The sequence below is a fragment of the Fusarium verticillioides genome, chromosome 6 (genome assembly GCF_000149555.1).
Source record: "Fusarium verticillioides 7600 chromosome 6, whole genome shotgun sequence".
NCBI lineage: Eukaryota > Fungi > Ascomycota > Sordariomycetes > Hypocreales > Nectriaceae > Fusarium > Fusarium verticillioides.
The window spans coordinates 3,009,214-3,023,260 of record NC_031680.1 but is presented as its reverse complement, the minus strand read 5'-3'; the positions used below and the strand labels follow the sequence as shown (position 1 = coordinate 3,023,260).

At 48.4% G+C, this 14,047-nt stretch overlaps 4 protein-coding genes across 4 annotated transcripts; 1 reads left to right on the top strand and 3 right to left on the bottom strand.

Moving 5' to 3' along the window:
- Positions 1 to 428: 428 nt before the first annotated feature.
- Positions 429 to 1,052, bottom strand: FVEG_01847 (hypothetical protein; the record flags this gene model as incomplete). The annotated part of the gene is made up of 1 exon (XM_018888853.1): positions 429 to 1,052. The coding sequence occupies one exon, from the start codon at positions 1,050 to 1,052 to the stop codon at positions 429 to 431; it is 624 nt and encodes a 207-aa protein (XP_018744878.1).
- A 4,628-nt stretch (positions 1,053 to 5,680) lies between these two features.
- On the bottom strand, positions 5,681 to 7,306 carry FVEG_01848 (hypothetical protein; the record flags this gene model as incomplete). The annotated part of the gene is made up of 1 exon (XM_018888854.1): positions 5,681 to 7,306. One exon carries the CDS (start codon positions 7,304 to 7,306, stop codon positions 5,681 to 5,683), a length of 1,626 nt encoding a protein of 541 aa, XP_018744879.1.
- A 981-nt stretch (positions 7,307 to 8,287) lies between these two features.
- Positions 8,288 to 11,461, top strand: FVEG_01849 (hypothetical protein; the record flags this gene model as incomplete). The annotated part of the gene is made up of 3 exons (XM_018888855.1): positions 8,288 to 10,180; positions 10,228 to 10,369; positions 10,434 to 11,461. The coding sequence occupies 3 exons, from the start codon at positions 8,288 to 8,290 to the stop codon at positions 11,459 to 11,461; spliced, it is 3,063 nt and encodes a 1,020-aa protein (XP_018744880.1).
- A 91-nt stretch (positions 11,462 to 11,552) lies between these two features.
- On the bottom strand, positions 11,553 to 13,590 carry FVEG_01850 (alpha-D-xyloside xylohydrolase; the record flags this gene model as incomplete). The annotated part of the gene is made up of 2 exons (XM_018888856.1): positions 11,553 to 12,664; positions 12,711 to 13,590. The coding sequence occupies 2 exons, from the start codon at positions 13,588 to 13,590 to the stop codon at positions 11,553 to 11,555; spliced, it is 1,992 nt and encodes a 663-aa protein (XP_018744881.1).
- Positions 13,591 to 14,047: the final 457 nt, after the last annotated feature.

Below are 14,047 nucleotides of genomic sequence, written 5' to 3'. Positions count from 1 at the left end.
TCTCGATATTGACTCAATTTATATACTGACGTCGAGGAGGAAATGGAGTCATCCTGCTCTGTCTATGAACTCTGCGGTGAACGTGGCGGCGCTTCCATTGACCATCGCTCTTCGAACATCATGTCGAATAAGGAGTATTCCCGGCCTGGCGAGGGGCCAGCCTCAATTGTCTCACGGTATCTGCCATCCGGCCCCCGTAGTCGGATGATATGCTTCGTCATGTTGTCGGGAAGGGAGATCTCTCCGCTTCCAGAGGAAGGAATAGACTGAATGTTTGATTCGATGTGTTGTGCTCTACAAGGCTCAAGCGAAAGGTACTGTGGATACTTCTGGAGATAAGCAGTCAGGACGTCGCTGTAGGCTGTATACCAGATGTGAGTGTTTATTCCCAGCTCTCGGATTGGAAAGCAATCGACGCCTCCTGTGACCTATTGCGGAGAAGAAGGCAGGGAAGTTATGCTTGAATCTGTTGAATCCGCCCCAGGAGACTGGCCTCGCCTGGCGTCCTCGAGTTCCGCGCGCAGTGCCAAAGGGTTGGTGTCGGGTAGAGCCTCGTTAGCCCACGGCTGAGTTGTAAATATTAGTGAATCCGCGAGGCGATGAGGATTCTGGTCACGCTCTGAGAGGAGCGTTTGATCTATGTCCCCCTGTGCCTCGTCTTCGCCGCTGAGCACATCGATGGCTACGCCGACTCCGTGGTCTTGTTCGACTGGTATTGGCCGTGCTGTAGTGGGAGGTATTTGATAAACCGCTCCCCAACCAGCTAGAGGAACCCACAAGAGTCCTTGGTGTGTTTCAACTGCTTGCCACTCGACGCTGTATGCACTCCCTTCAACGAGGGCCGGAACACGAACCCACTGGCGCCCGTTAGGGCGTTGGACTCTGTATTCTATGTGCGCTCCAGACTCGGTGTGTACCGGGCGACTAAGTGCAGTGCGTGCAGTGATAAGGGCTTTTGGTATGCTCAGGTGTAGATACACACCATAGATAATTGCGCTGGAGGAAGACAAGTCAGCGACCGAACTGAAGATGCAAGGATAAGCAATTACCATTGTATGAAGATCCGCTTGTAGTAGCCATACACATAAACGTAGTCAATATACTTGAAGCAAGGAATGTTGAGTATGCGAGAATCTGGGCCAAGCTGTGAATATGATGACTCAAGGCTTAGGATAACGTTGAATAAGTTTAGGATAACTTAGGGGAATTTAGGGTAATACTCCCTAAGCTTAGGATAAACTTAGGCAGGCTTATGATGGCTTTACCTAATCATTATCTTCTCCTGGCCGAGAGTCTACACCTATGACGCCAGGTTTGAAGGATAGAGAAGATAAATCCTATCTGCGGATGAGATGGCGAATATGTCGTCGATCCCAAGGCATCTTCCTGATTCGACACAGGCGAAGTGTTGTCATCTTCCCCATAAGTATAGAGAATAATGCCTCAAGATCCTTGCTTTTGCCCTTCATTTCCTTTCCAGATTGCTCAACGCTGTTGAGACTTTCACGAGTCCAGAGCCAGGAGGGACCCGGAAGACTGATGAATTCTCCATCACCCAATTGTCGGGTGCTGTGGCCTCTTTGGAACCAAATTGAGTATTGCCCCCTAAGCATATCTCATGAACCATTGTGACCGAACTTGGTGCCCACTTCACCGATTGCCATCTGCTGCGTCGACGGCCATCGGGTCATAGTCGAACCCCGTGTTTAGGAGACCATTTCCGATGAAACAAAGTCGCGTTGCTATGATTGTCAATATTGAGCCCCATTTATTTAAATTGATTGACATACCGAGATGTCTGTTTATGGTACAGGCTCTCGAGTCCCCGGATCTTCAAGTCCTTTGGGCTGTTGTGGTTCATTTTCTTCTTCGTGCCAAGGATACCACGAGATGCATTCTGCATACTGTGGATTGATGAGGCCCAAATGAACATGTTGCCATCTCTTGAATGGGGAAGAGGTTGGATCCTTCAAGTGATAGAGACTGGGTGTATCTAGTAGTTATCAGCACGTGTATCGTCGTGATGGCACTCATCATTGCGAGCGCCAAGGTGGAGGACATTATGGAAAGGGCGCGGTGTTAAGTTGAAGTAGGCTCACCTGTGAGCGGACAAGTATCTCGCCAACTTACTCATCCTTAGGAGGCACATGCTGTGCTTGTCGCAGTTCCCGACGGTATGTCGAATGGCTAAGCATTTGTAGAAGAGGCTTTCAAGTTGTGATGTCAAGTGCTGGCGTACGTGTTGGAGTGAAGTGGCCGCCGGCGCATACGCAAAATGGTCTTCCATCTTCTCATATTTCGACCTTATATCTAGCCATTCATCATCAGCTTCCAAACCCGAATCTCTGTCGTTGGTGGAGGATATGTTGAGCCCGAAGTTGCCTCCTCCTCCCGTTACTCTATCACCCTGTTGGTCTGGGTGTCTCCCTCATCGTGACTGAGACAGATTAGGTAGACGTCAAGCAGCGATGTGGTCGCAAACAGTCACTAATTATGGTCAATTTTTTCCATGTGCCGGCGGTGATCGTTCAGCATCTTATCTTCTCCGATTGGTGAGCATTCTGATATGCTTCGGTTGTCTGAAGCCTGTCAAAATCCCTCTGTTGATGAGATATGGATTTGCGATAGGCATCCACGTTTCTGTTCCTCATTGCCCTTTCCTCCAATAACTTGGTGTGATACCTCCTCGCCTTCTTCGCACTCATTGTGTCAGAAAGCTGTTCCTGGGCTTCCCGCTTTTCCACACCTGAGCCAGGTGGGCGACCTTAAATATGTTAATGTAAAAGAACAGACTGCATCGCGTGTTTCCTACCTCGCTTGCGTGGCGTCATCATTCCGAGTGCCCAAGGTGGTGCAATGAGAGAATATTGGTGATGGAGGAGAAGAGTTTTGAGGTAACTACCGGCATCTGTTTCTCAGTTATCAACACTGTTTCCTCATAGTAGGAGTGTGGAATTGCTTACATGGGAGGGTACAAAGAAAGCCAGAGCGTCGCAAGAGCTTTAGCTCCCTTCTCTCCTTCTTCAAAGTCCGGGCTCTGGAAAGATGCAGAGGTCAGGTGTGCTGTCACGGCACAGCGTCGAAGGGGCACTGGGACAACCTTTGTTGCGGCTGTCGGATGCCCTTTTGGACTTTAACAATGTATGATCCTGAAGTCTTCGCACAATATCCTTGAAAGTTTCGGTATCAGAGAGGCATCCTTTGGCAGCTGCCAACAGCTGCCACGCTCTTGTTGCTTCGCATGAGTGGCAGCCAATATATATGAAGTCGAGGTAGGTCTGCATCGTATTTGGTTTTCTAAACCATTGAGCCTGGTGCATTGGCATTCATCGTGTTTTCGTCGGGTCGAGTTCACAACTAACAGGGCGGACCAATGGGCATTATGCCTTGGTCATGCTGTGCTCCTGGGCGATAAACTTCTATATTATTCCTTTCTGCCTGGCATTCCTCAGATAACCAGTGACGGTTCCGCTTACAGAATCGGCACTGAATCGGGGATGGTTTCTGTCCAGTCGAGAACATCTGGATGACTCCTCCGGATCAACGTCCTTGATCCTAGTATCTGCAGCATATGTTTACGATCCCGATCTCCGATAGGGAACATTGGCTTCGTGCTAGGAGTTTCCATAGTTTCGGGGTGGAGCCTTCGGTATTGCGACCACGTGGAGAGGTAATCCAGAGCCCTCTGGCAAATGTCCAGAGAATAGACCGGTACTGCTCCTGCAGAATATAGCAAGACGTCTATAGTCACCTTTGCCTCTGGCTACCGATGATTTGTGTTGAGAATATACGAATGAATGCTCTTGCGACTCTGATCGCTTCGCGAAAAGGCCGGCGAGGCCCTAACGCTTCGTCCATCTACTTGACCTCGTATGAGAGTCATGGTGATAACTCAACGGCAAAGGTTCCAGGTATCTGGGGGCCGATCTGGGGACTTAAATGCACGCAACGGTCCTCGTCCGCATGGTAGGAGTGGTAGCCTATGACCGGCTCAGGGTGTGGAACCTCAATGTGGCTAGCAATGCGGAATGCGTTGCACTCCGTGCCATGGACAAGATGGCCGGTACAGTCAAACGCCACAGAGACGCTACAAAAGTTGTTATTATATAGTTGAGGGAATAGAGGAAGCAATTGTTCGTCATTGGCTTTGTATCCACGCGAGTATTGTGAGGGAGACCATCCCCGCTCATCAAAATCGCGGCTGGAATGAAACCATCGTGATCTCTGACTTCGCACTGACTCGTTATTTCATCAGTTGAGATGTTGGAAAGCTTGGCGACTTTCCTGGCAAGGCATGCCAATTTTGGCGTACAGTTGTCGCATGCCCAGTGAGTGAATCTCCCTCAAGTTGATATATAAATTTGGACTCGCTTGGATATACATGATGGTATTCTGCAGGTTGAGGATCTCACTCAGGACACCCTTACAGACCACTTTGATCCGGTGATGAAGGGATTTTCCAAAATGTAGCTTGGCTTTTGAGTATGCGAGTGTTCCTAGTGCCCCCAGGAACCGGCCAGAGTAATGCACTCCTTGTCACTAAGTTCTAGAGCCAGGAGGCCAAACCCTTCTGTGTATACAGTATTAGCGACAGAAAAGTCAAGGGGCCAGATGAGAGTTTGACAGGGGGCTTACTCTAGCCAATACTATATATATCTATATATCGGGGTTTCTCGTGTTATATGTATCGACACTCTTATAAATGGGGGTTTTATAAAGTTGGCTGATTCTGACTGGCTCTAAAGAGCACCTTATTAAACTTCAGGCCCCCGGAACTTGCGATGTTCTTGGACCGAAATATATGTGCAGAAGACCGGCACGGAAAGTGCTTGCTTCTTGAAACGCCAATGTCTCGCATACACAGCATCAGATCCATGCCTGAAGCCAGAGAAGAGCCGTACGTCTCTGGGGATACGAAGAGAACTGTTATTGCGGGCTCCTTGAGAGGTCTTGTGGGACTTTTTTATACGCCAGCATTCATTGACTTGACCTATCTTTGGGGTCCTTACTGACATAGCACAGGGCGACTCGCGATCTTCACATCTGCCCATACTTGGACAAGAATCTATACCTTGTTCGCTGCATCTGGCATCAAATAATATATGGCTACAAATATGATAATATATGGTTGCTGCCGAAAGCCTGGACCCAACTCTTCAGCGTCGGCACTCCAGGTGGCAATATGGGGAGGGATAAAGAACGAGAAGCCTTGAACAGGATGAACGGAGAGGACATATTTCTAGTAAATGAGAAACAGGGGGAAGAGGCATCCGAGCCAGTGAAGAAAATACCAGGATTTTCAGCTTGCGAAGAGGAATGGTAAAGGCTGGTAAGCAATACGTACGCAAATAGTTTGCAAACATTACAAGCTGTGTCGGGCATTCCATGAGAAATTTCCATTCCCCCTTTCGCTTTCGTCGCCGGCATCACCTTTACTCGCAAGCATAGATATCCGAAATCTGGCTCACGGAGCTGCATATATCATATTGGCAAGGTTGTGAGGGAGAACAAGTATTCAACCTAAATAGGCATCGGCCTGCTGCCTTTTTCAGGTGCTATTGACAAGACTGATATCCCAACTGGTTAAATCCGAAGCAAAAAGTTTCCTTTGATACACCTGTCTGATGGATCTCTCTCTGTGAAAATACTGGACAAATGAGAAGATCAAACATTGTGATGATCAACGCTGACTGGTATCTTGAACAGTCAAGACATTGTCATCCTCAGCATAGGCATCTACCTTGTACTTGGCAAACTCGCGGGTTGGCACATTATTAGCAAACAAAAGATCAAGCTCTTCAAATGTCTTGTTCTTGGTTTCAGGAAGACGGAAAAACGTCCAAATGAAAAAGACAAAAGAGCAACCTCCCCAGAAAAAGCCAGTCTTACCACGCCAGTTTCCTGCAGTCGGATTGAGCATATAAGGGTTGACGACATTGCAGATGATCTGAGCGATGTAATAGGCAATTCGGCTGACACAAACAGACTTGTTTCTCAATCTGGTCGAAGAAACTTCCGAGATGATTGCGTAACAAACAGGTCCAACAGTCATGTAATACACGCCCAACCATATGAGCATCATGCTGGCTTGCGCGTAGTTTCCTCCTTGGGAGTCTCCAGCACCGACGCTGATGAATCCAACAATCATCAACACAGCCGTGAGCAAGCCAAGCCCCCAAAGATACAATGTACGTCGACCAAGAGGAAGCAGCCACCATGATATGATTGTGCCCACAGACGCAATCCCAAGACCACCAACAGACATTCTGAAAGAAATCGACTCAGGCAAACCTGCCTGCACGAAGAAGAAAGTCGGAGTACCACCCATCGAAGATCCACAGAAAGGCTGGGCAGCAAAGGCCATGCAGGCAATCTCGGTTCTGCGTCGGTCAACCCCACGGAAGCAATCCAGATACGAAGTACCTTGGTCGATGGACTTTTCAATCTCATTGGTATGTATCATCATAGCAAGAGCCTGCTTTGCATGACCTGGAGTTGTTGAGGAACTTAGCCGAGTGATTGACTTCTCAGCGTTTTCGTAATCACCAATCCGGACGTAGTACCACGGGGACTCGGGGGCGAAGAAAAGGACGACGAACAAAGGGACAGGCCATGCCCATTGGATTGCGAAAGGGATTCGGTAGGACCAGTGCCCGGTCGTATTCGAGAAGCCGGCTTGTACTCCAGCCGAAATGAGCTGTCCTATGGCCCAACAGAGGTTGACATAGACAGTCAGATATCCTCTCAATGCCATGGGGCAGACCTCTGATGCATATGCAGGAGCCATAGTGGCGAAAACACCCCATGGGATGCCACAAAGGAACTGGCCAACAAGAAGAACAGGAAGACTCGGTGAAAAGAAGGAGATAAAGATGCAACCACATATGGCAACCAGGGAAGTAAGAAGTACTTTGCGGTAACCGAACTTATATGTGAAGTAACCATTGGCAAATGCGCCAATAATGGTACCGACGCTCACGGCATTCGAAAGTGCATTCTGCCAGGAAGCTGTGATTTGCCAGGAGTTGCTTTTGGGCTGGTAGCTTCCATAATGCTCTCGGAAAGATGGTTGGGCGAAGAAGGATGAGATAAGAACGATATCGTAACCCTCCATGATGATCGAGGTCGAGAGAAGGACCGACCACATGACGGCCTTGGGATATTTCCGAATGGCTTGCAGCAATGTAAGGTTGTGTTCCTCTTCTGCAGCTTGCTTTGCGATGGATGTATCTTTGATCGTATCATAATTTGGCGCATGGTCATCTTCGCTGACCCTAGCTACCTTGTCGTCTGTGATAGCAGCCATGATGCAGGAAAATATGCAATGGAGGCCTGTATGTACCTGAGGCCAGGATAAGACGACATTGACTGCAGGATCAGCGGCATGAGCTTCATTTATAGGGAAACAACAGAGACCACAGACGGTGGTCGCCTGACGAATCCCCGGCGCGTCGTCCCATACTGTCTACGAAAATCCCGGTTTCTTGATGATCAACCGGGGATTGTGGGGAAGAATCTGGGGGATATTCTGCCAAGGGTCTCCGAAGCTTATTGTCCTAGCTCGCGTTGAAGAGTATGGGGTTCCAGTGGGGGCAGAGATGGGTACAGATCTCGTGGTGTTCTGTTCCCCCCACCGGAGCTGCAATTCTGCTGAAGCTCCGGCGGGGGAGGGGAGACACTTCTGTCAATGTCACTGAAACCTTGACGACATTCAGCCTCGTATTTGGCTAAATAGCGGACTGCATTGCTGTAACGTCGATGAGGACCTCAGCCTGCATGTCCGGGTTGATCCCGGATTACGCGCATGAGTAAAGATGCCTGCCGGGAACTTTGATCAAACGTGTTGTCTATAAGATGTTTGTTTTGTTATAGCAAATGTCGGATATCTTTTGGGGTTGTGATTGGTGAGAGAGTAAAGTAGAAGAAATAATATCTGATGGAGTCGTACTTGAGGTATCGGAATTGATTGAATTGAGACCGGCAAGGTCAACCTCAAGAAGGTGCCCTGTAGTTACATCAACACATGTAGGTCGGCTCAAGACAAGAATATATGGATGTTACTATAGCGAGCCAGCTCCTTCCATCTGCTCATTCGCTGATGATGCATTTCGAAGAAAAGGGAAAGCCAGGTCATCAATGCGGAACAAGAAAGATCCATCCCGCCACCTTCGCTTGTCTTACTCCGCACTGCGACATCCTCGAAGCTCTCAACTGTATCCAACGACACCCATCATGAGAAAATGATTCACAAATAATCCTCATCGCAGCGTCGTAAGTGTATAGCAAGATGGAGAACGATGGTGAGGCAGAAGACGTGCAGTGTCACCTCTGTAGGCGCAGCTTCACACGCCAGGAACATCTAAATCGCCATCTGAGAGTCCATACCCATGAGAAGCCATTTATCTGTACGAAATGCAATAAATCTTTTGCACGTCTAGATGTTCTCCAGAGACACGAACTCACACACACACGCACAAATCCCTTAACCGCAGTCGAAACAGTGTCACTTAGAGCATGCACAGAATGTGCGTTTGCCCGCATGCGTTGCTCAAGAGACGCGCCATGCACAAGATGTAAGAAAAGGCGTTTTGTTTGCGTCTACCCTGAGCCCAGGACACGGCCCGAGAAGGAGAAGAAGAGGAGGGCAAAGAAGAAGAAGGATTCAAATCTTCAATCACCCAAACCACCACCCGCAAAAAGCTCGAACGAAGATGCGGAGGGCGAAGATGGTATTCAGGTACCAGAGCTATTGGCAACGGCACCAGTGGAAACAGAGGCATTGGGAACCGAGTCGGTGGAAACGGAACCGGTGGATACAGAGCCGGCAGACACAGAGCTCGTGGACGAAGAGCCTGTGGAGGCTGAGCCAAGAGAAACAGAGCTGGCTATGAACAATAGCGGAATCAATGATGCCAACAACCTTTCTTGGAACATCAATGGTTCCAACGATTTCACGGTTCCTCCAGCAGATGGAACTTGGCCACCTAATGATGAATCAATTGCTGTTGCGCCACAACCAATCAATCCAATGCTCCAAATCGATGACATGGGAAGCTTTCAAGAAGTACCGGATCTCACTACGGCTATCTCCAATATCAATTGGCTCTCTGACAGTCAATTTGCTTCATTGTGGGAGAATCAATTGCCGATTATCCCCGAAGGCCTTGGTTCAATGGCATACACATTTCCCTCTGAATTAATCGGGCCTAATTCTGTCTGTTCTTGGGTCCCAGAACAGCCCCTGGACGTCAATATGAACATCACTGGCTCAATGGAAACACCAGCCATCGAACTGGATGAGACATACTACCCAACAGTTGTGGAAAGCCCTTACGACGGGCACGCGAGTAGTATTAACGGTTCGAATGCGTCATCCTCAAGCAATGGGGCCCTCTACGTGGATGGGACAGCAGCTAGAGCCCCGTTTCGTGGTCAACTACTCCCCCAGCAAACGAACTTACAGAGCACTCGTCCTGAACAGGACCCTCGCCTCCCCGAAGCAGATGGGCCAGACTACAGTTATCTAAAATCCTTAGTAGCGAGTATGCGAGAATCATCTGATAACACGTCTGTACCAGAGGCCCTCTATTCCAAACTATCGTCTGTGATTCAGAATGAGATTGGAATCGATTCGTCACTTGATTTAGACGTTCAGATCCCCCCTCTGGAGAACATTAGGGCCTTTGTGCTGATTTATTACCAATGCTTTCACCCGACGTATCCGTTTATACAGAAAAACTCCTCCGTCTGGCAAATTTCAGACAACTGGATCCTGTTACTAGCTGTAGCAACCACTGGCGCTCGATATGCTGGGAGTAGGTGGTCATCGATTATGTCAGAGCTTCTAGACAAGTGCTTGAGGCACAGGGTTGACTCCATAATCAAAGAAAACACCGGTAGTGCAAAAGGTATTTGGGTGCCAGGCAACTTCCAATCACATGGCCGGATGGACCTCCAAACACTCCAAGCATCTATTCTGAACATAATCTCTCGAATTCATAGTGGCCAAGAAGTCGTGATGGACTGGGCTCTGCATCAAAGGCTCGCTCTAGTAGAAGAATGCAGGAAAATGGATCTACTTTCACAGACCTCGCCACAAACTACTGACACGCCAGGCGACCTAGCTGTCACGGCATGGATGCAAACTCAGTCAAAGTTGCGCACTGGCTTGATGATTTGGGTAAGTTTAGCCCTAGTCTTCAGAGACACACTCTCATGGTTATCTAGATCCTTGACACAATCGTTTCCCACGAATTTAACTGTCCTCAAGTACTGAAAGTACACGAGCTGAAAACAAGACTCCCGTGTCGAGAGTCGATATGGAATCAGCCAACGATGGAACAAATGCACAGTAGAGACGCGCATCAGGGTTTGTATTTTGAATTCCAGGCGAACGACATCTGGCTTATACTGACTTTAGAACCTTCGGATAGTCACGGTACTCGAGGCACTGCATCTTCTTTACATGGAAAAGCGACAACCATCCAACTTAACGGAGTTTGGAAACATCGTCTTAATATACGCAGTGTGTGCGAGGACGAAGGAAGCAGCCTACCAGTATGGAACGGCCTTGTCACGATGGACTCCAGTTGCTCATGTTGAGCCGCGAAAGGAATCAGTTTCCGTGACTGAAACATGGCCACCAACTCTTGAAATGGTCACAAGATGGAGAAACAGTGCCTGCGACGCCTTTGATATTTTGCATTGGAAAGCCAATGGCAAAGCGGCTAATGCTGGTGGGACAGAGCACCCGACGATTCTTCACCTCCACCTTTCCCGGTTGTATATCCTGACACCTACGAAGCATTTTCAGAAGGTCGCTGCGTCTGCAGTCCTACGACAAAATGGCAGCAAACTTCAGCACAATATGGAATACTCGGAAGCCTGTAGTCACATTCAACGTTGGGCCAACATCGACCAGTATAAGGCAAGACTGTCCATAATACATGCTGGCGCTTTGTTGTGGCATGTCCGTCGATATAGTAGCAACGACTTCATAGAGCCCCACGCTATTTACCTTGCTACCCTTTCGATATGGGCTTACAGCGTGTTCAATACCCCTAGGACCGAGTCCCAGCAACAACGTGGTGAAGTATCGAGGTCGGTGCCAGCTTCTGGGGATCGTGAATCGCAGGGATCGGTTGGAAATAATGAGGTAGAGAGCGAGGAGGAGCCAGATCCGACGTTTATTCATCTCGATCGTCCTTGTGATGATGAAATGGTTCAAGTATACATACGTCTAGGGCATAAGATGGCTGGCCACTTACACCGAGTTGGCAATATTTGCAGCCCCAATGCTCCACCGAAGATTCTCAAAGAAGGTATAAGGATGTTATCACATGCAAGAGCCAAAAACAAGGAATGGGGGATCGAAATTTCCTATGTTATGGGTTTGACAAGTCTATTACATGGTACCACTGCACAAGAAAATGGCCGTGCAAGCGGAACGCGTGTATTCTAATAACTTTCTTCTCAACTTTCTCCTGTCATATTGAGATGCCCGCTATATCAGAGGGCTGTACATACCATGGACTCCCAGCGATCCGAAAGTCTCATGCTCCTCGAACAAAGACTGGCATTTGAGTTAAAGGACAGTCAACAGTGACCGTTGTTCCGGACTCGTAAGACTCATCACCGTTGAAAGAAGACCATTTCTCTCCATTTGAGAGCTTGGGTAGGTAGGCCTCCGTCTTGGTTTGACCTGGTTTCAGTACAGGACAGACCAGATACTTGTCGCCATAGAGGTACTGAGTCGAAATGTCCCAGGCCTTCTTATCGTCAGGGAACTCATAGAACAGAGGTCGCATGACCGGTGTTCCCTTTTCATGTGCTTCTTTCATAAGCTTTCGAGTATAAGGTCGAAGGTCCTCCCTGATCTTGATATACTTGACGCAGATATCATAAACCTGAGGGCCATAAGACCAGACCTCGTTAGGAGCTCCACTGCGACATGTTGCACCGCCGGTCGTCCCTTGCTGTGGTTGTTGAGGCTCACGATCACCATGGAGTCTCATAACAGGGCAGAATGCACCCCACTGAAACCACCGCACAAAGAGCTCTCTGAAGCTTTCATCGTTGGGGTCGCCGCCATGAAATCCTCCAATATCTGTGGTCCACCAGGGTATGCCTGAAAGACCCATGTTGAGGCCTGCGCATAGCTGGTTGTGGAAGCTAGACCACGAAGAGGCAATATCTCCACTCCATACAAGAGCTCCATACTTCTGGCTGCCAGCCCAAGCACAGCGAAGGAGGTTAACGATGTTTTTCTGACCCGCTGCCTCTTGGCCTTCATAAAAGGCTTGAGCATAGTTGACGGGATAGATATTTCCGATCGTCCCGTTGGAGCCTAGCCAGTATCGATAGTTATCAAAGTCGTATGCTGCATATTCTGGCTCTGCTTCATCGAGCCAGAACGTCTTGATGCCTTTGGAGTAGTAGTTCTTGTTTACTGTGTCCCATATGTATTTCCTTGCGTCTGGGTTTGTGGTGTCAATATGTACCGTTTGGCCCTGGAAGTCAAGGCCGATACGGACACCTCTATCAGTTCGGATCAAGTATCCATGCTCCAGCATGTACTGGTAATTTTCAGCTGTTTTATCAACGGTTGGCCAGATAGAAACCATGAGCTCGATTCCGAGATCCGTGAGCTCCTTCACCATGGCATCTGATAGCCGTTAGCAATCTTCTTCTGTATCTGAAGTTGGACTCACCAGGGTCAGGCCAGTAGTCTGAGTCAAATTTCCAATCTCCCTGCTTGGGCCAATGGAAGAAATCGATGACTATGAGATCAATTGGAATCTCTCGGCGCTTGTACTCCCTAGCCACTTCGAGAAGCTCCTCCTGTGTCTGATATCGGAGCTTACACTGCCAAAACCCAAGTCCATACTCAGGCATAATGGGAACTTTGCCAGTTGCGTCTGCGTATGCTTCAACAATCTCAGCTGGCGTGTCCCCTGCGACAATCCAATAGTCAAGAATCTGAGTTGAGAATGCCTCGAAGCTCATGATGTTCTTGCCAAACACGGCCCTTCCTATCGCGGGGTTGTTCCACAAGAGTCCATATCCAAGTGAGGACACAGCAAAGGGAACGCTGGCTTGAGAGTTGCGATGTGCAAGCTCAAGATCGAGTCCCTTCAGGTCAAGCCAAGGCTGTTGGTACTGGCCCATTCCAAAGATCTTCTCATCTGGACTGACACTCTCAAGACGCATTGTCAGATGATAGTTGTCCGTTCCCAGTATTCCTTTGAACTCGCGAGCTTCCACTTCCAGAGCACTGCACTTTGGATCGAGAAGATCACGTCTATGACGAGAGTACTCTTCCAGAATAAGTGTTCCATCTGCTTTCTCAATGACCAATTTGCCTTGGCGAGAGATGCGGGCTTTGATGTTGCCATTCTTGATGGAAGCAGACTCCTCAGAAATAGAGATTTCTGGCGTCACTTCAGTAAGTTTCTGAAGCGCCCAATCTTGTGATGGCATCACGGCAGCCTTAGTAGCCCTCACACGGAATGCATTTGGACCCCATGGTTCAATCCAGAGTTCCTCCGCATCATATTTGTAGCGGATGCGAGTCTTGTCTTTAAAGAACATGATGATTTCCAGCCTTCGGATGACAGGGGAATAAGTGACACTGCCTTGAGATGAAAGTGAGGAGAAAGAAAATAGACAAATTCTATATTTCACAGAATCTATGACTTTCTCGTTCTCATTCTGCTTTCATGTAATAAGTATCTCAATTGGTGATCGGCATGTCGTGTAAGCCAATCGCTTCCCCGCCGGAGTAATGAAGTCCTCCAGTCGGGCATCAAATCGATTGTCAGTGTTCGTGAGGGGAACCACATGCTAGGCGTCCCCCGCCGGACCTCTTAAGTTATTCGGTTATACTTTGGACTATGTTACGTATTGTCGCATTCTGATAATTGATCTATAAAGACTAGAGACGCTAGAAAGCTCAGGATATTTATCCTAAAAGGCAGAAAGACTTAGTACACTTTAACTAGTGTAGATCTAGTGGACCTCTAGACTAATATTCGGCATGTTGGTTGGG